This window comes from Microtus ochrogaster, chromosome 2, assembly GCF_000317375.1.
Source record: "Microtus ochrogaster isolate Prairie Vole_2 chromosome 2, MicOch1.0, whole genome shotgun sequence".
In the NCBI taxonomy this organism is placed as follows: Eukaryota; Metazoa; Chordata; class Mammalia; order Rodentia; family Cricetidae; genus Microtus; species Microtus ochrogaster.
In genome coordinates, this window is record NC_022010.1 from 28,886,604 (window position 1) to 28,908,815 (window position 22,212).

The 22,212-nt window shown below is 38.9% G+C and overlaps 1 protein-coding gene across 3 annotated transcripts in view; it reads left to right on the plus strand.

Moving 5' to 3' along the window:
* The window catches only part of Pan3 (poly(A) specific ribonuclease subunit PAN3), a 116,015-nt gene that overhangs the window by 34,598 nt on the left and 59,205 nt on the right, over positions 1 to 22,212 (plus strand). For all 3 annotated transcript variants that reach the window (XM_005344710.3, XM_013350949.2, XM_005344711.2), the window contains one exon: positions 20,541 to 20,688. In XM_005344710.3, the coding sequence (XP_005344767.1) occupies positions 20,541 to 20,688 (148 nt within the window). The remainder of the gene's footprint in view (positions 1 to 20,540; positions 20,689 to 22,212) is intronic.

The following is a 22,212-nucleotide window of genomic DNA, read 5'->3' on the forward strand; positions in this document are numbered from 1 at the left end:
GTTGGAAGGTTTTGCCTATGTTAATTATAAATGCTAATATAGTTCTTTTAAAGATTTTATTTACTTATTATTATACAACATTCTTTATCCATGTATGCCTGCATGCCAGAAGAGGGCGCCAGATCTCATTACAGAATGTCGTGAGCCACCATGTGATTGCTGGGAATTGAATTCAGGACCTCCAGAAGAGCAAGCAGTGATCTTAACCACTCAGCCATCTCTCCAGCCCGCTAATATAGTTTTAAGTGACTTTTTCTTGTCTTTGAGATCTGTAGGAAAAGATTGGGGGGGGGGGGTTAACAATTGTTTTTCAATTTTACAAAGGAAATCTGAAAATACACTGGGTCTAGCTAAGTGAGAAGTGGCACCAGACATGTGGGATGAGACACCATCAGGGTCCAGGTTCGACTCTTCCATCTTTGCAGCTGCTTTCCACCTCATCCAGTAAGAGTTCTGAGGTATTTCCTTGTTGAGAAGAGGAAACTATTAGGTTGGTAAAGGAAGGCTTATTCCATTGTACTTAAAACTAACTGCTAGTGGAAAGTTGGCATTTGTGTTGGAAAGATGGATGCTTTGAGGTTGTGAGAGCTGTCCTGATCCTTAAGAGTCCCTTCCAGACTATCAGAGCTGCTTCCCAGAACCCATATTGGTTGATGCTCACAGCCATCTGTGATTCTAGCCCAGCGGGCCTGACACTCTATTCTAGCCTGTGTATACACACACACACATTCAAAAATGATTTTCATTAATGTGTGAAAAAGAATCAGTATCATCTAAACTTAACATATTTCTGATGGTTTACTTTAATGTTTCACGTAGTTGCTTTCCAACTCAAAACTTTATAATCTTGAAAATGCCTCCCATTGTGAGTCACGTAGTGAGTTACTGAAGAACTCTCATCTAATCTCAGGAGCTCTCATTTACCAGGAACCTGGAGTAGTTTTTGAGTTACGGCTACATCTGTATAATGTATGCTTTTCTATCATAGAAATAAATTCCATATCATTTTGCTACCTTTTAATATGGTTTTATTTTTTGACATGAAAGTTCTAAACAATTTTATAGTCAGATCCACTATTTGCTTTTAAAAAAAGATTAGATCTTCTAAAAACAGCATTTAAAAATTTTTGTTCGTATTTTAAAAACTATAGCCATATCATAGGCAGTAAATGTATGGTAGATACTGTGTTTTACAATACTTTTGGCTAAGCATTTAAGAAACACGTCTTTAGTGACATTGAATATAAAATAATCAGTATAAAGAGATGGAGCCCACACTATACCCAGGCTTCTCAGACATGGCTCTAATAGTTTACTGTTCTACCTACATTAGAAGTATAATTGGTTAATCTAACCATGTAACTGAACTTCTGTCAGAAGCCTTCATTTTTAAAATGGCAATGCCTAGGGAATATACTTGAGATGGCTACAGTTTAGTCATAATCTGTAACATTTAAGCCAGATCTTGCCATGCAATGGTGGTGCATGCCTTTAATCCCAGCACTTGGGAGGCCGAGGCAGGTGGTTCTCTGAGTTTGAGGCCATCCTGGCCTACAAGAGCTAGTTTCAGGGACAGGCTTGGACAGGCTCCAAAGCTACAGAGAAACCCTGTCTTGAAAAACCAAAAATAAGTAAGTAGCCAGAACTTTTTCTTGTGATTTATTGAAGTGACATTAACTACTTTTCTTTCTGAAACTTCTCTGAGTCAGAGTTCTCTGTATAGCCATGGCAATCTTGGAACTAGTTCTGTAGACCAGGCTGGCCTTGAACTCACAGAAGTCCACCTGCCTCTGCCTCCTGAATGCTGGGATTAAAGGAGTACACCACCACCACTCAGCTCTCTCTGAGACTTTAAACATTTCTTTTCATTGATTTCTTGATCTTGATTTAACACTTTGTCGCCCCCCCCCACACTTCTAAAGCCAAACGAAAACCAGTTCAAAAATTAGCAATAACATCTCTGTTTCGAGGCTTTGTTTTTAATTTAATTAATTTTAATTTATTCTTTGATAGTTTCATGCATGCATATAGTGCATTTTAAAGTCATTTTTATTCCTGTTACTGTGTCTCAGTTCCTCTCATTGAATCCCTCCTTCCTAGTAACTCTCCTTCCTATTTCTCTGTCTTTTGCTGTTGTGAGTCATTGAATTTAATTGGGATTGCTTGCGTGAACGTGGATGAGGAGTCACTTACTGTCATATCTCTACTTCTCAGTGGCTATATCACTGAAGAAAATGACACTCCCCCACCTAGCAATTGTTAGCTGTCAATTGTTCCTTAGGAATTGAGTGGGGACTTGTGAACCCTTTCCTCATTTTTGATGAAATGTTAAACTGGTCTATTCTTGTGTAGGTAACCATAACTACATTGAATTCATTAAGTACAGTAAACCATGTTTTATCCTGAAGAGTTTTTGGTTTTGTTGTTTTTGCAGCACATCTCTTTATCTTCTGGGTCTACATTCACTATGTCTATATTTACATATTTGTGTATCTGGTACCTTTGGAGCTATATATCTCGGAGTTATAGATGATTTTAAGCCCTCATGTGGGTGCTGGGAACTAAACCTGTGTATTTCTTAATAGAAACAAATGTTTTTAACCCACGAGCTATCTTTCTAATCCCTTCATTTTTTTAAAAAATGCATTTTGCCTGCATGTGTGTATGTATACTGTGTGCTTGCAGTGCCCATGGAGGCCTGAAGGGGGCATTTGAAGATCCTGAAACTGGATTACAGAAGGTTGAGAGCTGTTGTGTGGATACTGGAAACAGAATCTAGGTTCTCTGGAAGAGCAGCCAGTGTTTTCTTAGCCCTTGAGCTATCTCTCCAGTCTAAGTGAAGGATATTATAAATATAAATTTATGGTGTTCTTACTAATAATACATGCCCAGTGAAGATCAAGAGCTAGAAAAGCGGTTATACTTTTTACTTGAGATGAGTCTTTTCTTTGTCTTCGTGTAGTGATCATTTTAAATTTATGGTGATTTCATCTGAGTGCAGTACGAGATGTAGCTACAATCAGAAGAGAAGACATAGGAGACAAGACTACTCCTATTAAGAAGGGAACCGCTCTTTCCAGAGCCAGCATGGCAAACAATGTCCTATTTAGTAGATTTTGACTCATACTTGTCACCAGCTTGTTTTGTACCATTCTTCTAAATTAAGTGTATTTATTTCTTTTGCTTATCTAGGTCTTCTCCACTTACATTTCCATAGAGAACTTCGTTGGTGGTTCCATTTTCTTGTTCATCTCTTGTCCTGTGCATGCTGCTGCTTTCATTTTCAGTCCTCTCCATAGAGCCTTTGCTTGGATTTTTCTCATCTTTATTTGAAGTCTCTGGTGCTGAATCTTTCAAGACTGACTACTCTTTACTGCATCTCATTACTTTAAGTTGCTGGGATCATCAGCTTCCTCATCACCTCTCTGTTAGTAAGCACCATTTGCTTCCTCATTATCATTGGCCAGTTGAGGATGACACTCAGGTACCTACCCACGGATCCTGAACGCTTTCCCTGCTTTGAAGTCGTCTTTTGCTTTTCTCCATATGTTCAAGTTTATCAGGTTTTGTCTGTATGAGAAAAGGCTCTAGAACAGTGGTTCTTAACCTGGGCTGGCGTGGGGTGGGGGGGCAGAGGACTGTTTTGCAGAAATTGCCTAAGACCATCGCATATCACATGTTTACATTATTATTACAACAGCAAGATCACAGTTACGAAGTAACAACGAAATAATTTTATTGTTGGGGTCATCAAACTGTAGAAAAGACCCACAGTGTTGAGAACCACTACTCTAGAATAACTGGTACATTCCTAGCTAGGACACAACTCTATCTTTGAGTTAGATCTTTCCAACAAATGATGCAGGAGGTACAGGATACACAGTATGCTATCATGTCTTGTGCAAAGTAGTTCAGTTTTTGTGCTTTTTTTCCCCTTTTCTGCCTCATTGTGTTTCTTGTTTACTGTACTTACGTGTTTGTTCTCTAGTTCATTATAAATCAGTGCAAAGGTTTCTTTTACACATTTCCCTTTCCAAGTTCTCGTGTGAGAATTGAGTTTGCCACCTTAAATAGCTGTCCTTGCTTGAAGAAGGGGTCAGCACATTTACTTATTTGTGAGCAGTTACTACAGGTTTGGACAACTCCTGTAAGTCCTGTAATTCTTATCATCTTCAGTTTCTTTTCAACTTTTCTTCATGCTGACATGGATTTTATTGACCACACTTAGGGAATGACAGCTTTGAGAAATTATCTTTTCTTACCCTGTCCATCTGTCTGTCCATCCATGTGTCATTTATCTAATGTTGTGGGTTTGTTTTTTTGTTTTGTTGTTTTTTTTTTTTTTTTTTTTTTTTTTTTTGAGGAAGGAGGCAAAATCTCTCTTATGTTTCCTGTCTATCCTAAAACTGGTTATGTAGATCAGGCTGCCCTCAAACTCTCAGAGATCCACTGCCTCTGCCTTCCAAGTGCTGGGATTAAAAATGTGCTCCACTATGCCTGGATCCTTTCTTATTCTTAAACCAAAAGTCTTGTATTCTGTGATCCTCTTTTTCTGCTCATCCTTTTGCTGTCCCTAACCTGAACCTGTTTCAGGTTGAACATTGAAGAGATGGGTACACAACATAGGTCGGGGATTGTAGGTGTGTACCACTGCCACTGCATCTGAAAAAACTAAATATGTTTCCCTTCTAATAGGAAGCAGATTGTATCCCTTCTTATGGGGTGAGAACTACTAAGATTTACCTGTCCATTAACTGAAGGATGAAAAAATCAGACAGTGTACATTGCTGTTGTTTTAGGTGTAGCAGTCACGTTCTCTCCATTTGACAAATGGAGAGCTACTTTAGAAAATCTCAATTTTCATTTATTTCATCTTCTTAATCCTGAATTCATTACCACACTATCTGTTTTTATCTTATCCCTCTTTTTGTTTTGACAGTCTGCATGCAGTACTCCTCCCGTTTTTTGTTTTTTTTTTTTTCCCCATGGTTTCTGACCTACTTTATACCTTTCACCATAAGTGTCTAAACGTTGTGTTGGAGCTTGCCCTTCCTGGGTCGTCTCTCTCATTTGTCAACATACAGTGTACATTACTTGGATGGGCTCTTGCTTTTCTTGGGAGAGAGGTTGTTCATATAACACACACTCTATAGCATGATACTGGGTCTCTTTTTTTTTTTTTTTTGAGACAGGGTTTCTCTGTGGTTTTGGAGCCTGTCCTGGAACTAGCTCTTGTAGACCAGGCTGGTCTCGAACTCACAGAGATCCGCCTGCCTCTACCTCCCGAGTGCTGGGATTAAAGGCGTGCGCCGCCACCACCCGGCACCCTGTATCATTGTTAATGGAACCTGAAAACATTTCTTCTCTTCTCTCAGGAGATGGTGCTGATGCTGCCTTCTCTGTGAGCACTGTCAAAGCATCTGGAAGAAGAAGTCTGGTTTTAGATTTTTTTAAAAAAAATCTACTTGTCCTTTGACACCGGACAGTGAACTATCTGAAACTTTATTTATTTATTTTTTTTAGTTTAATTTGTCCATTTGTAAATACTACTTTAATCTTCTTTTTGCTGAACAGTATATGTAATTTTGTAGAAATTATTCTAAAAATGTGTGTGTGTGGGAGAGGGAGGGAGGGAGGGAGAGAGAGAGAGAGAGAGAGATATGCATGCACACCCACCTACCTGTCCATGTGTGAGCACACACGCCAATGTTTGTGCTAGTGGAGGTCAGAAGTTAACATTGGTCTCTTCCTACATCCCTATCTGCTTTATTTTAAATTTTTAAAGATTGATTTTATTTGTATGAGTGTTTGCTTGCATGTATGGATGTGTGCCACTTGTGTGCTTGCTGTCTGGAAGCCAGAAAGAGGGCCTCAGATCCCCTGGGACTGGAGTTTTGTTTGGTGTTGAGCAGCTTTGTAGATGCTGGGAACTGAACCCAGGTTCTCTGCAAGAGGAACTAGTGTACTTAATCATTGTGCCATTTCTCCAACCTTCCTGTGTATTTATTTATTTATTTATTTATTTATTTATTTATTTATTTATTTATTGAGACAGTTGGCTAGAAAAACTGGTCAGTGAGACCCTGGGATCCTGCTGTCTCTCTACCTCTGAGCCTTGTCATTATTAAGTATGTGCTACACCGTGGCTTTCTTTGGTGGGTGGGGTGGCTAGTAATAAATGTGTGTGCTGGGGATCTGAACTCAGGTCCTCATACTTGTTAACAAGGACTTTACTTACTGACCTGTGTGGCCTGTGTTCCCAGCTTCTGACATTTTATATTTAATAAAATGAGTCACGGGCTTTGTGGGGAGGCTTGTTTGTTTCTTTTAGTATCAACATGTTTCAGAAGGACAGTGGTGATTTCTTCTGGAATTTTAGAGTTCTTCCTTTTTACAATAAAATTCAGAGGTTAATGTTTTGCTGTACTTTATATATTCAATATTGTGAGCCTGTTAATAGTCTTAATTAGTTTTCAATTTTAATGGCAAAGCATTTCTATATTCCTATGTTATTCTAGTGATAGGCCAACACCAACCAAAAGAGTTGATTGTGCTGTCTTGTCAGCAGCACCTAGTTTACTTTTGTGCAGGTTTACTTTGATATCTGATTCCACGCATCCCTTTTCTGACTAAGGATTTGTTGAAATATTGTATTATTTGCCCTAGAATTGTTAGCATTCCAATTTCTTTTTTTTTGTTTTGTTTTGTTTTGTTTTGTTTTTTGAGACAGGGTGTCTCTGTGGCTTTGGAGCCTGTCCTGGAACTAGCTCTGTAGACCAGGCTGGTCTCGAACTCACAGTGATACGCCTGTCTCTGCCTCCCGAGTGCTGGGATTAAAGGCGTGCGCCACCATCGCCCGGCTGAGCATTCCAATTACTAAACATATAGTAAATACTAATTGTTCTTAAGCTTGGTCTTTGTTTCCATTTATTTGGGATGTTTTTTGTAGTTTTGATTATGTGTATATAGCATCACAATTTGTTTAGAATATATAGCAGAAACCCTGCTTTGTTTTTAGTGTGTTGCCATCTTAATGCTGGCTTGAATATTTTCGAAAGTTGGTTTTTAAAGTACTCTTTAAAAACCGGTTTTGGGAAAGATTACCTTAACGTGTTTCATCTTTTAAGAATCTGGTGCTGTTTAAATAACAGAATTAAGGAGACATACGATTCTACAACATTTTCGTGGTTGTAAAGATTAAAATCTGTCTAAAAGCAATGATATATTAAAATCATGTTCACTTTACCTCACAAGTTCTATAATAGAGTTGATGAACCGTAAATTATAAGCTTTGGTGTGACTGTAACTCACCTAGTAAATGAGTGCACGAGGACTGTTGGGTAGTGAGAGGACCCACTAGATCGCACTATCTCCTTGTCAGGATCTCCTTGGTGTCATCTACCCTCTTTAGAAGTAGTTAGTAAGAAGGCTCATATTAAGGTCTTGTGGATCAGTCTTTCTATGGAGTCTAGCTTTCTCTAACTGGTGCTTTTTAAAGAGCTTACAGAAGTTTTGTAAACTCATTAAATAGACTTTGGTTTTCAATTAGTCCCTAGGTTTTAGTGCTACTTCAGGTTTTTATTTTTTTGATTTTTCGAGACAGGGTTTCTTCGTAGCTTTTTGGTTCCTGTCCTGGAACTAGCTCTTGTAGACCAGGCTGGCCTTGAACTCACAGAGATCGCCTGCCTCTGCCTGCCTGCCTCTGCCTCCCTGCCTCTGCCTCCCGAGTGCTGGGATTAAAAGCGTGCGCCACCACCGCCCGGCTACTTCAGGTTTTTAGTCTGTAGGGTCCAGTAATGGGAAAATTTTAGATTTGATACAATAAGATGGAGTTAATAAGCATAAGATTTTCGCTTATATTAAATAATAGGATTCCTTGGGTTTTTTGAGAATTATAGAACAGCAGTGGCCTTAAAGTGAACGTGCTGCTTTCTCCTTCCATCCCCCTCAACACCCTGTCTTCACCTCTCTCATTTCATTTTCCTGAACACTACCCAACTTGCTGTTTCCTTTTAAATAATAACCTGTATATATCTGTGAAGTAGGTTTTCAGACCCGTTGTTGGAATGGTTTGTGTTCTCTCCTTGTACTGTGTGCCCTAGAATCTGTCTTTAATCCTGTTGGTAAATCTTCCATTTATGTTTCCATCATGTAATGGCATAGAATAGCATTCCCATTTCAAAACGAAGGAATTAGGACTCAGCAAGGAAAAACTGGACCAACAACCCAGTAGGGCAAGCACCAAATCCTGTAGTTCCATGTCTGGTTTCTGGGGCTTTGGTTGCAAAGGGCTTACTTAGGTGGCTCCACTCCTGGCTTTGCTGTATTTAAAAATGCATCTTTCTTTTGGTCTGGTTCTACTCTTTGTATGCAGCTCTGAGGCAGAAAGAAGAATTTGTGGCAGAATTGGTGAGAGGGCTTTGAAACCAGGGCAAAAGGAAAGGGCTAGGGTCTTCAAATACAAATGAAGAGCAGACTAAGGGAAGTAGAACTGTCAGTAGTGTTCACTGCAGGAGAGGCTATGTGTAACATGCTGTGTCTGTTGGCTGAGTCTTTGGCACAGTCACTGCTAATTACTGTTACGTAGATTGACAGTAAAAAAAAGCAATAAACAGGGCAGAAAGAAATAAAAATGTATGTAATGTAATTGCTGCCTTTCTTGTACAAGCACATGACTTGGCTGCGCCATTAAGTTTTCCTCTAAAGCTGCACATATTTTTTTATCTTGCCCCACTTGTTGCTCTTGGTGCTTCACATAACCCTTTGCCGATCTCATACACCTTCATTACTTGACCTCTCTAGTCATATTTGGTTCCCAAATACTTCCTTTTAATCTTCTGTAGTCACTGTATTATATTGTTAGCTGTTTATCTATATGGCTCTGAGCATCAAGCTAAATATATGTATTTTTTTAAAAAAAAAACTCATATATTCTCCCCCACATTTCCACTCTCAACACAGTTGTACACACTTACCAATAACTCTATGTGTTCCATCCAGCTTGGCTGTTAGTAGAGTTCTTAGTTACAGTTAGTGGTCATTGTCCAGACTGATCTGCTCTGTGATCCCCTCTAATCCCTCCTGCCTTATCTGTCATATCCTTCTAAATTGTCTTCATTTTTACTGTTACTGATAGTATATGCCATATTTCCTGCTCTTGGTCTTACCTCTCAAATTTTTCCCTTGTTATCTGATCTCCTATCATGTTTGCTATCTGTTTTATTATTAGGAAGAAAAGTTCAGATTCTATATTAAAAAAAAAAAGGCACCCTAGTTCTCCTGCCCAAGCTCTTGCTTACAACTAAAGCCTACCGAATTACTTGGAAGACCATGCCCTGACTCAGGATTATAAAAATTCAGGGACAAAAATTGGGGTTCAATCTGAAAAAGCAAAACAGCTAGCCACTGACTCTTACCTCGACCTTAATCTGAAATGACCATCTGCCTCCTGGTATCTCAGAATGAGACAGTGCATTGAGAGCTGTTTTCTTCCATTTTATAATTGTCTCTAGGACTGAGATTAAAGGTGTGCACTACTGTAATTAAAGGCATGCACTGCCTGGTTTCTATGGCAACTAGTGTGACAACTGGGATTAAAGGTGTGTGTTACCATAACCTGTTTTGTAAGGGTGACCAGTGGGACTGCCTTACTCTCAGGTCTTCAAGCAGTCTTTATTTATTAAAATACGATTGAAATGCCGCTACAATGCCCCTCAGGCTTTCCTGCCTTTGAGCCTCCTTTTAGGACATTGACCCTTTGTCCATCTTGGTTTAACTTGTCCAACTTGTCCTTTGGTATTCAAGTTACACTTAGATCTTATGGCTTAACTGTGTAGCATTAGATACCTGTTTATTCCTAGAACTTACTGTATTATACTCATTTATATCACAGCCATTTAGGCCAAATTTAGCTAGTACAATGTAGGTTCATGGATGTTCTGAGTTCTTGGGAGTGTAGAGCTCCATTTGGAATATCTTTATCTGTGAATTTCTCTCCTGTGAGCTTGTGGAGCACAATACCTATGTCTGTGCCCCAAGTGCCATCCACAGTGCCCAAAATGTACCATTGAATGTACTTATGTACCGTTCAGTGACTGATCCTGATAAGTGAGTTAGGTAGGTACATTTTTGTTCCACATGAGTCCTGAAATGTAGAGCTTTATATATTTTGTTAACTTTCTTTTGGTACAGTTTTATGACAAAATATCAGGGTGGAAAAAATTGAAAACCTTAGTATATTTTGGATTACATATGGCTGAATTCTTGGTTGTCAAGAATGCTTCTACACCAGGTAGTAGTGGCACATGCCTTTAATCCCAACACTTGGGAGGCAGAGGCAGGCTATAAGAGCTAGTTCCAGGACAGGCTCCGAAGCTACAGAGAAACCCTGGGGAGGGGGGGTGCACCTGAAAAAAAAATCTTACTGTGAATGTAAGAGATAGGATTAACTATTAGTCCTTGTGGATAGAAGGAACAAACAGTTGCTGTCGAGGGAATTGTACCTGTATGGAACATTGTTCTCTTGAAGTTTGGGGTACTAGTCTTCTGGATGACCCAGTATTGAGAATCCCTATGGCAGTGAGCTAGATGGAGTGCTCTGTGACTGCCATGAGGCTCATAGTAAGAATGACGGTCAGATGTCTTCTCTTTGGTATGAAATTTTTTCTTGGATGACAGTGGTGCAGTTGGTCTCATTTTAACTGTTCTTACTCGGTTTGGATTGTTATGATACTATCCCTGTTTAGTGAAGACATGAAAGTAAAATAGAATGGTATGAGTGACTTTGTGATTTATAATCTTAAACTGCCTTTTAAAACTTTTCTGAGGTATTTATGCTTTTTGAAAACACTCAGGGGGGCTGGTGAGATGGCTCAGAGGTTAAGAGCATTGCCTGCTCTTCCAAAGGTTCTGAGTTCAATTCCCGGCAACCACATGGTGGCTCACAATCATCTGTAAAGAGGTCTGGTGCCCTCTTCCGGCCTGCAGGCATACACACAGACAGAATATTGTATACATAATAAATAAATAAAATAAATATTTAAAAAAAAAACAAAAAACACTCAGATGTGAGAGAAGTGCTTCCAGTCTTCTCACAGCCTAGAGACAACGTCTTTGCTGACATTTTAGTGAGTGTCCTTTGGTGCTTTTATACACCTACTTGTATTACTTTCTTTCTCTGCCCCTTCTCTCTGTCTGTCTCTGTCTCTGTCTCTCTAAGATTTAATTATGTATACAGTGTTCTACCTGCATGTATGCCTGCAGGCCAGTAGAGGGCACCAGATTTCATTATGCGTGATTGTGAGCCATCATGTGGTTGATCAGAATTGAACTCTCAGACCTCTGGAAGAGCAGCCAGTGCCCTTAACCGCTGAGCCATTTCTCCAGCCCTGCCCCTTTTCTTCTTATGCACGAGCAAGCCACTTTAAAGATACAGCAGTTTAACAGTGCCTATGTTTTGTTTATTTTATTTTGTTTTACTTCTGTTTAGCATTATCATGTATCTACTGTTTAGTTTTTGGAGCTGCACATTGTTGTCTACCATAATCCTTATAGCCAGATCTCTACTGAGAGTTCTTTTTTACTTTATTTCTTTCTAAAACAGTGTGAATATTACGGAAAACTTACTTGGAGGAACTACAAGAGAGGAATACTTTTTATTTTTGTCTTAGTCATTGTTCTTTTTATTGCTGTGAAGCAATACCATTACCAATGCAGCTCTTAAGAAAGAAAGCACTTCACTGGGGACTGGCTTAACTTTTAAGAGGTTTAACCCGTTATTATCACGGTTGGGAGCATGTCAGCATGCACGACACTAGAGCAGTAGCTGAGAGCTATGTCCTGATTGGTAGGCAGAAAGAAAGAGTCTAGGCCTGGCATGGACTTTTGAAGCTTCAAAGTCTACTTCCAGTGACACACTTTTTGAAACTGGGCTTCACCCATAGCCCATACCAGCCTAGAACCCAAGGCAATCTTACTATCTCAGCCTTCAAAACATTGGCATCATGGGTGTGTATACCTATACTATACCTATAGGTATACACTATACCTAGCCTTAAGACCAGGGGCCAAATTGGTCTTAGAATGAATGCTTTCCCAGATCCAGAAACCAAGCTTAAAGCAAGACTTGGAAAGATTTATCTAACTACATTTAAGCAGTTTAAGCATAATAGGAATTACATTTTACAATTGCGTCTAAGAATATAGCAAAACCCTATAGGTTCATATACTTGAATACTTGGCCCCAGTTTGTGGATCTGTTTGGGTAGCATTGCGAGGTGTGGTCTTGTTCTAAAAGATATATCGCTGGGGCAGGCTTTGATGTTTCAAAAGCTTGTGCCATTCCTAGTTACCTCTCTCAGCCTTGTGTTTCATTATGTGAGCTTTCTTGAACTGTTCCAGATTTGTGTGTCATTGACTGCTAATATGTTCACCCTGCCATGATGGTCTTGAATCCCAAACTTCTGAAACCATAAGCTCCAAATAAACTCTCTTTCTTTTTTTTTTTTCTTTTGTTGTTTTTTTTTTTTCAAGACATGGTTTCTCTGTAGCTTTGGAGCCTGTTCTGGAACTAGCTCTTGTAGACCAGGTTGGCCTCGAACTCACAGAGATCGACCTGCCTCTGCCTTCTGAGTGCTGGGATTAGGCAGCTTTCTTCTATTAATAGACACACACACACACGCATGCACGCAATGTATATATGCAGAGAATATGTGTATGTATGTTCTATATATCACCAAACAAGATAAAAAAGAATAATTTATCTTTCCATAAAATAAGAGAGTAAGAAGGTAAGACTCAGAAGTGATGCAGAAGTAGTTATAAAAACAACAACTAAACTAAAACAGTTACTAAATCCCACCCCATATGTTCGGAAAAATAGAGGTGAGTTAAACTTATAAGTAAATTAAGGTTTTAGAATTTAAAGCTAGTGTCTGAAATAAAAAAAAAAATGAAATAGGAATGATGGGACATTAGAGTTTGCAGAAGAGTGGCCACAACCCCTTTCACGTGTGCGCGTACACACACACACACACACACACACACACACACACACACACACACACACGAGGCAACATCAGCTGTTTTTATCAACTTTAGAAAATGCTTGTCAGACTGAATTTCAAAAACTATAATGATGCTAGTAAGAAACTTGCTTAGAGACTAGGGAGGTGGCTGTGTGTGTGTAAAGAGCACCCATTCTGCACGCATGAAAACATTTTCCAGCACCTACATAAAAATCTAGGTGTCTTTGCACTTGCCCACAACCGCAGCACTTGGGGAAGCAGGTAGGTTGTTGGAATTTACTGCCCAGCCAGCCCAGCCAAATGACAATGGCTCCAGGTTCAGTGAAACATACTTTCAGAGGCTGAGGTAGAAAGCAATAGAGGAAGAATCCAGACATCTCTCCTGGTCTCCAAGTGAGTGTGTCCATCCCCCCTCCCTTCCCACACACAAATTCAGCACATATATACAAATGAACAAAAAGAAACCTCCTTAGGCTGGGCAGTGTTGACACATACCTTTAATCCCAGCACTTGGGAGGTAGCAGGTGAATCTCTTGAGTTTGAGGCCAGCCTGGTCTACAGAGTGAGTTTCAAGACAACCAACAACCAGGGTACACAGAAAATCCTTGTCTTAATCCCCTCTCCCAAAAAAACCCCCCACTTTAGATATGTTATAAGGTCGACTATGGTGCTCAAAAGAAAGCTAGTTCATTTCTACATTATGTGGGACAAGCTGGACTTTATAGCATAAATTATCAGGACTATAGGTCATTTGGTAATATGAGGTGCTGTGTACCTTCTAGCCATTAAGAAGCCAGACATGCCATTCTTTATTAATTTAGCTAATAACAGATGACAAAAGCCTCATAGAGAGAAATATAGACAATAAATAATACAACTGTTAAGACTGTTTTCTCGTATTATAAGAAGGCAGAGCGGGTGGTGGGAGACTTGAACAACTCTAAAAAATTAACTTGACATAATTTTAATTTGACATAATTGGTATTTACAGAACATTCTCTCTAGCAATGGTAAAGTACTTGTTTTTTTCAAAGACTTATGATAGATCAATTCTGAGTCATTATACAAATCTCAATAAAGGTAAAAGAACTCAAATCACTTAAAATATGATTTACCATAGTAGAATTAGATATCAGTGACAATATTTTTAGAATTCCGATATATTTGAAAAATCAGTGACATACTTTTAATTACTTAGAAATCAAAGAAAAAATAAAGAGAAACTGGAAAATGTTTTGAATCAAATAGCTAAACACAAAAGATATGGGATGCCTGCCATATCTAAGTGCTGATAATAATAGGGAAGTTAACTGGAGTTTACTGAAGTGAATGTCTGTATTAGGAAAGATGGAGTTCATAGTAAGTAATTGTAGCGTCAGTCTTGAAAACTAGGAACACAGTGGTAAATTACAGGTAAAGCCAACTCAGAAATGAATAGGAAAAAGAAAATGGAGTGGGGTGGAGAGATATCTCTTTGGTTAAGAATGCTTACTACCCTTGTAGAGTACTAAAGTACAATTCCCTGTACCCACTTGTAGGGCAGCTCACATCCACCTGTAATTCTGGCTCCTAGGCATTTGATGTCTCTGGCCTGTTGCTGGCAGCCCCTCCTCCCCCATGTCAGATTCCCCCGCCACAGCTAAAAATAGAAATTAGTATTTTTTAGACAAATAGACATGTGTATTGCTTTCTTACATATTCACACTTTTACACACACACACACACACACACACACGCACGCACGCACGCACACATACCACTTAGGAATTTGACAAGAGTAAAATGGGAAAGAGATGAGGGATGGAAACTGCCCAAGTTATAATTAACTAGATTAGTCCTCAGTGTATTAAAGAAACAGAATTTGGTTTGGCTTGTTTGAGATAGGGTCTCACTATGTAGCCCTGACTGGCCAGGCACTTGCTCTGTAGATCTGGTTGGCCGCAAACATAGTTTGCCACCATACCCAACTAGAAATGGACTTTGTAAGTACTTTCCTATCAGAAAGTTCAGATGTTTTTAACCTGTGGATTCTACCTAATACATAAAAGAAGAAACTGCATGTTCAACTAGACTTTGCCAAAAAGAAAAGAATAAAATTGAAAGGGAATGATTGCTGCCTAGTCTTCAGTATGAGGTAGGTCTATATTACTATGGCATGTATCCAGACCAGCACTCCACCAAGAGAAGACATACAGTAAGACATATTTTTTGCCTGTACATAACTGTGGCTTTTTAACAAATTGAAAGTTCTAACAAGTCAAAATATATAGAAATGATAACATACCTCATAGTGGAATATGTATTATGTTTAATTATTTAAAAATCAATTGGTGGTAATTAGTTAAAACCAGTACCATTATTTTAGTAGACGGAGAGCATGTGAAGCACCAGAATCTATTTCTGACTTAAAAAACAAAAATAAATTCTCTGTACACAAGTAATATAAAAGAATATCCTTAAATTAATAAAGTATGTTTATGAAAAACTAGTCATAATAAGTAAAATGAAAATAAAGATTAGTAGACAAGGTTGTCTGCTCTTACCGGTTTACTTCATCATATTAGTACACGTGCTAGTGTGCTAAGGCAAGAAGAATGAACATGTGATTTGCCGATTGGAAAAGGGGGTAAGTAACAGCTATCTTTGTAGCATGCTGAATTACTTCTTGGGTGGTACCCAAAGTGTTCACAGCGTAATTCCTGGAAGCTCAGAGCTTTATCTCATTTGGAAAAAGGCTCTTTTTTTTTCTTCCTTTTTGTTTGTAAGTTTGTTATCTAGACATGATCCTTAAATTAAGAAAATGATGCTTCCTAGATCAAAAAGTCTGTGAATCTAAGCTCCTACCTTTTCTTTTCCTGTGCCTCTCTTGTATCCCGTGTCCTCCAAAATCTCTGTGGCTAATTCCAGTCAGCTAGCTGTTGACTCCACCCAGGACTCAAGGTTAATTTTATTATTAAAAACAGTCTCAAAGTGTCACCGTGAGGTCAGATATCCCACAACAGCATTGTAGGTGCTAAGACCCGAACCCAGGTCCTCTGCAAGAGCAGTAAATATCCTTGACCACTGAATCATCTCTCCAGGCCTAAGTAGTAAATCTAAGAAGATTTTTAAAAATTTATTCCACGAAGATTTCATTTTGGATACAATCCTCTACACCAGCTCCCCGAGCCCCTCCCTAATCAACTACCTTCCAGTGTCCTCTTTCTTTCCGTTTTTAAATAATCCTTTGAGTCTAGTTTTTTTGGGTTTTTGTTTTTGCTGCCACTCTACAGATGGGTGCCAGGCAATTCCCTGGAGCACAGGGAGCACACCCCTAAAGAAAACAATCTCCTCTTCTAGCAGCTGTCAGCTTTCCATTGGTCCTCAGCTGGAGGTGGGAGCTTGTGAGCCCTTTCCCCTCCGTGTTGGGATGTTGACATATTTGATTTTTTTGTACAGTTCGTGTATAGGCTTCCACAGCTGTTATGAAGTCCTGAGTAATTTTGAGTCAGTCCTGTCATGTTCAGAAGACACTTTAACTGCAGTATTCTCCACCTCTGGCCCTGGACCCTTAAATGAGGAGGCAGTAGTGTGGACCAGATGTCTCATTTTTGGCCAAGCATTTTCCAGACCACACTGATGGTTTCTGTGCTAACCACCATCCACTGCACAAAAAAGCTTCTCTGATGAGGGCTGAGAGCTTTAATAATCTATGTGTAGACAGAAGTTTCTGTGGAACTCAATGGTTGCAGGACCAGGCGGGAAAGAAACTTCATCTACATTTGTGGCTAGATACTCATTTAGAGGACAGTTTGATAGTGTGGCAAGATAGTAATAGGCTCACCCCTGGAGACTATAAGATTATGACCACAGTTCTTGGTCACATTTTCGGTATCAGTCATGGATTTCCTTCTGTGGAGTGGGCCATAGAGCCAATCAGAAAGCAATTATTCCACAACATTAAATCTACTGCTGTACTCGTGGTTATATCTGGTCAGGCTAGTTATTAATATTAACACGTAGGATCCTCTGCTGGGTAAGACTGTTGATGACTTTTCTTTTCCAGAGTCCTACACAGTACCTTATAGTACTGTGAAAGCCCACTAGCAGGGAGGAATCTTCTAGATCAGTACTTGCTTGATTGCTCCCATGACCAAAGTGTGTGTATCTTCAACAATAGGGTCTTAACTATCAAATTCTGATGGACCCCAAGGACTTTGGGGGAACTCTTGAACTCTGAGCAACAATTTGAGGGACAGTATGGGCTTATTTGGCAGCATATAGCTTCTTTGAGGACCACTGTCCTCGAGTGAGATGGCTGTAATTATAAAGTCAAGCAGGCACATGTGTGTGAGTACACACGTGCGAAGCCTATGAAGTAGTAGGCTTCCACTTGGATTTTTCAAATATACCAGTAGATATTGTTCTTCACCGTCTCCTCTGCTCTATCCTTCCTTCCTTTCCCCTTAGACCTTCTTCCCAATTTCATTTCTTTATATCACCCATATTCCCACCTCCCTTAAAATTTTTCTGCTTTCCCCACACCCTCAACGGTCACTTCCTAGTTTCCTGGCTTCCAAGTTCAATACTGAAATCTAAAGATCCTATGTTAGGACCCACAAACATGCAAGAGCTTGGAGTCTTTTTCTTTTTGAATCAGGGTTGCCTCATTCAGGGTAATTCTTTGCAGTTCTATCCATTTACTTGCAGTTTTCCTGATTTCTCTTTTCTAAAGCTGTGTAATTCCATTATAGATAGGTGCCACATATCACTATCCAGAATGCATCTTTTTATTATATTGACCGTCTTACTGAGCTTTACCACGAGACTAATATGAATAAATAGAACATGGTACTTCTCTGTTCTGCCTATAGTTAAATTTCTCTGTTTGTAGCGACTATGCTCTTATTCTAGATTTTTCTTTTCTTTCTGAGACACACTTTCTCTGTGTTGTCATGACTGTTCTGGAAGTCTGTGTGTAGACCAGGCTGGCCTCTAACTCACAGAAATCTGCCTGCCTTTGTCTCTTGAGTGCTGTGATTAAAGGGATGTACCACCACATTCCATATCATCCTTGATTTTTTTTTTTTTTTTGAGGTTGTTAGGAGTTCAAGTGCTCACAGCTAAACAAACTCTCAAGCCACCCATTCAAGGGCAAGAAGAAAGATGAGGATTTTAGGACCTTCTTTTCACCTTTAATTCCTGTTTAAAACAAGGGGTTGGTTTTTGGTTTTGGTGGTTGATTATGGTTGCAGTTTAATGTGTTAACTTTTACATTTCATTAATTTGAATATCTTCTGTTGTAATGAATTTAGGAGCCCTTTATATAAGATTTGTTTGTTGTAAGCACAGTGAATCTCCTATTCATTTTCTTCTTCATAGGAACCCTTAAAAATAGGCTTTCATGGGGCTGGGCCATGGCTTGGTTGGTGAAGTGGTTGCTCATGCAAGCATGAGGACCTGTGTTTGGAACCCCAGCTCCCACATAATTGCCAGGGTAATGATAGGCTCTTGTAATCCCAGTAATTCCTCGGTGCTGGGGAAGTAGAACAGGAGGTTTTCTGATGCTTGCTGGCCAGCCTGTTTAGTTTGAGTCAGTGAGCCCCAGGTTCAGTGAGAAGACGTTTCACAAATAAGGTGGGGCTGATGAAGTCAAACAGCAGATGATGACTGCTGCATGTAGGCATCCACTCATACACACATACATTTTCCTCTTCCAACATATACAGAAAATAAAGGCTTTCAAAATAAAGTAAAAATGGATTTAAGTTGGAGAAGCTCATCTTTGAAATCTGGTAGTCTATTTTGTTCAATATAATTCATTATAGCAAAGTAGGGTGATTTTTATTTTTTAGGGATATATTAAATACATGATTTTTCTTTACCCAATTTTGTTTTCTTCCCAATAGACTTGTAATTTCCAAAATGCCATTTCTCCAGGGTATTTTGGACTGTTACATAATATGTCATGTAGCATTTGTTTTGACTTTCCCTTTTAAAGGTAGATTTAGGGTTGATTGGTAACAGATGGAGGCTGCCATGCTTGGTGTTTTTTAGTTGTCATTTGCCTCCTTGTGACTTGGAGGTGCTGCAGGAACTCTCACCAGTTTGCTTTCTGTCCCAGAAGTTTAGTTCACCCACTTCAAAACTATGCCACTACTTTTGAAAACTTGAGCATTTGAGTTTTTGGTTTGTTTGCTTGTTTTTTTCCAAACAGGGTTTCGCTGTGTAGTCCTGGTTGTCCTAGAACTTGCTTTGTAGGCTAGACTGGCCTCGAACTCACAGAGGTTTGCTTGCCTTTGCCTCTCAATTATTGGGATTAAAGGTGTGCACCACTGCCCAGCTGGAGGAATTTTTTTTTAATGCCTTTAGGTCAGCTGTTTTTATCCCATGGGTTACAATCCTCTCGGGGGGGGCTGCATATTAGATGTGATACATATCTAATATTTATATTAATTTTATGGTCGGGGGTCACCACAATGTGAGCAACTGCACTAAAGGGTTATAACATTAGGAAGATTGAAAGCCACTGTTCTACATGAAAATGGGATATTAGCTATTCTTTCAGTTTTGTATCTTAGGTGTGGCACAGGAAGCACTTCACTGTGTACTCCCAGGGTGTTCACAGTAAGCCAGTTTTTGCTGTTTCTTCTGTACTTTAGTACTTTAAGTGTAGTTGACAAATTATCAGTAATGTTATTTTAAAACTTGTAATTTGTTTAGTCTGTGGCCTTTTCCTTTTCTAATATAGTACTTTGAACTCTTAACTTGGTAGTTTAAAATGTCATTCATATCAAATAAGGAAGCTGTGTTAGGCTTTATAATAATCAGTTCATCTTTTTATTTTCTACCTTCTGTTAGAATTGCAAGTGGACAGAAACAAGCTTTATGAACTTAATATATATAACACTTTAGTAGTTCTTAAAGCCAAAAGTGACATCCAGTTTGAATATTTAGGAGTTATGTGTGAGTGCCATGTAATCAATGTAACTTGCATGGCAAGTGCTACGAGTCATTGTGATGGTGCACAGTGGGGACTTTACATTTTTTTTTTTTATTATCCCTTCTTATGTTTGCCTTAAGTGTTTCTTGACTTCTGTTATTTCAGTGCATAGCATCATAGAGGGGAAATGTTTAGCCTTACAATAAAGTGATTAATTTAGAAAGAAAAGCAGTTTTGGCCTTTATCCTGGAAAGAGGTTTAAAGATATAAGTTTGAAAGTTGTTGCTCAGTTTTGAGGTACCCTCAACCCCCAGCTCTCAAAAACGTGTAAGGATGGTTTAGAAGTGATGCATGCACATTTCACATTTTACAAGGCTAAAAGTCTTCACATGAAAAAGTTTACCTTGGATTTGATTATCCAATTTCCACTAAGAAAGTTATTTATATTATACTAAAATATGGAAACTAAAAGACTTAAATCCTTTTAGTAAAAGAGTTTAGTGAGTGGAACACTGAAGAGTAAGACCTAGTAGAGTCAAATGTCCTTTGGAGGCCTAAAGTGTGTTAACTTCCTATATTTGGTTTTCAAATAGACACCAAATCCTACTGCAAGCGAGTTTATACCTAAAGGAGGATCAACCTCCAGGCTGAGTAACGTGTCCCAGTCAAATATGTCTGCCTTCTCTCAAGTTCTCTCTCACCCATCCATGGGAAGTCCTGCTTCTGCTGGATTAGCACCAGGTAAGTTGAGTAACTCTCCAGTGAGTTTCAGGTATCACATCTGTAAGCATTGTGGCTTTTTGTTTGTTTGTGTTGTTTTTATTATTAGAAGTGAAATTGTATACTTGAATGATTCACTCTGCGACAAAGAGCATCTGTCTTAGCCTCTCAGCCTGGAGTCACTTAGAGCTGGAATAACATACTTGTGTTACCAGGGAGATTTAGCTCTGCCCCCTCCTCTCTTGCTTTCCCCACTCTTGCCCACTCCCTTGCCACTTCTGTCCTTCATATTTGGTTTCTTCCCATGCCTTCTCATGTGGGTCTTTTCTGTTTGTTTTTTAGTTAGTAAGTAAGTAAGTAAATAAGTAAGTAAGTAAACATTTTCAGCTCTGGAAAACAATGTCAGAACTGAATGTCTGGTAGTATAAAAATGCATATAAGCAATGTACTATTAGGAGTTTTTTCCCATGAGGTGGATTCACTTTTTTCTTTATACAAAAGCATAGTTTACATATCTAACATGTCTGTACTTCTTCATAGCTTTAAAAATTGCTGCTATGTATATATAAAGAATCAACAGTAATGAGCCACATATGCCAATCACAAAACATGGGTTTGCTTAGCCAATGCCTTATATGTATCAGAAGTAATATTGTGTGCACATAGTTGATAAGACTACTTGAGAGTTGTCATTTTAAGGAATGCAGGCTTCACACATGGCTACAGGTGCAGTACTCTGTCCCCCCCCCCAAAAAAAACCTTTTTAAATATTATAGGGAATTTAAATTTTCAAGCATTTAGTTTAGAAACATCCATAACAACTTTGTGGTTTTGAAACTCTAGTAACTGCTAACTTGTAGGAGCTGTTTTAGCGGTCCCATATTTGAGTAGCATGGTGCAGGCGTGTCCAAGGCACAGCCCCACACAAAAACTCACACTTAAGTTAAAGCATTATGATTCTTTTTCCTTTGTAACCTGATTAGCAGTTCTCAAGCATGCTTTGTAGATGATATCTTGTTGCAGTGTCCAAAGGTTGGACCTGTGCCTCTAGGGTTAATTAATTTTAGCTTAATTAATTTAACTGAGAAATTGCTTATTCGCCTGCATAACTAACATTAGAATGATCACTCTTCTTCTTATTAATGACAAAATAACCATCCTTTGGCATTATTGGAAGTAGTCTGTATTCTATTAAAGTCTTGATCTTTAACAGCTATTGCGCCAGGAATGTTTGTTCACATGACAGTTGTCTAAGTATTGGGGCGATGAAACACTTTCCTTCTTCTACCATGTATTAGTGACTTAACTCTTGAGAGGAGAAAATAAAAACTGAATTGTCCTTTTTTTCCTGAACACCATTTTTATAAACCTTCAGTGCCTTCCATTATTTTTCCCATAAATTTCAATGCTTGGGGAAGTCTTCTTTAGGTTATAACCCAGTGTCTGTAGTCTTAGTTGTATTCTTACATTGAACCTGTGACCATGAGCCACAGTTAGTTCTAAGTGTCCTAGTGTGGTTTACGAATTTAAGGAATGGAAATTAGC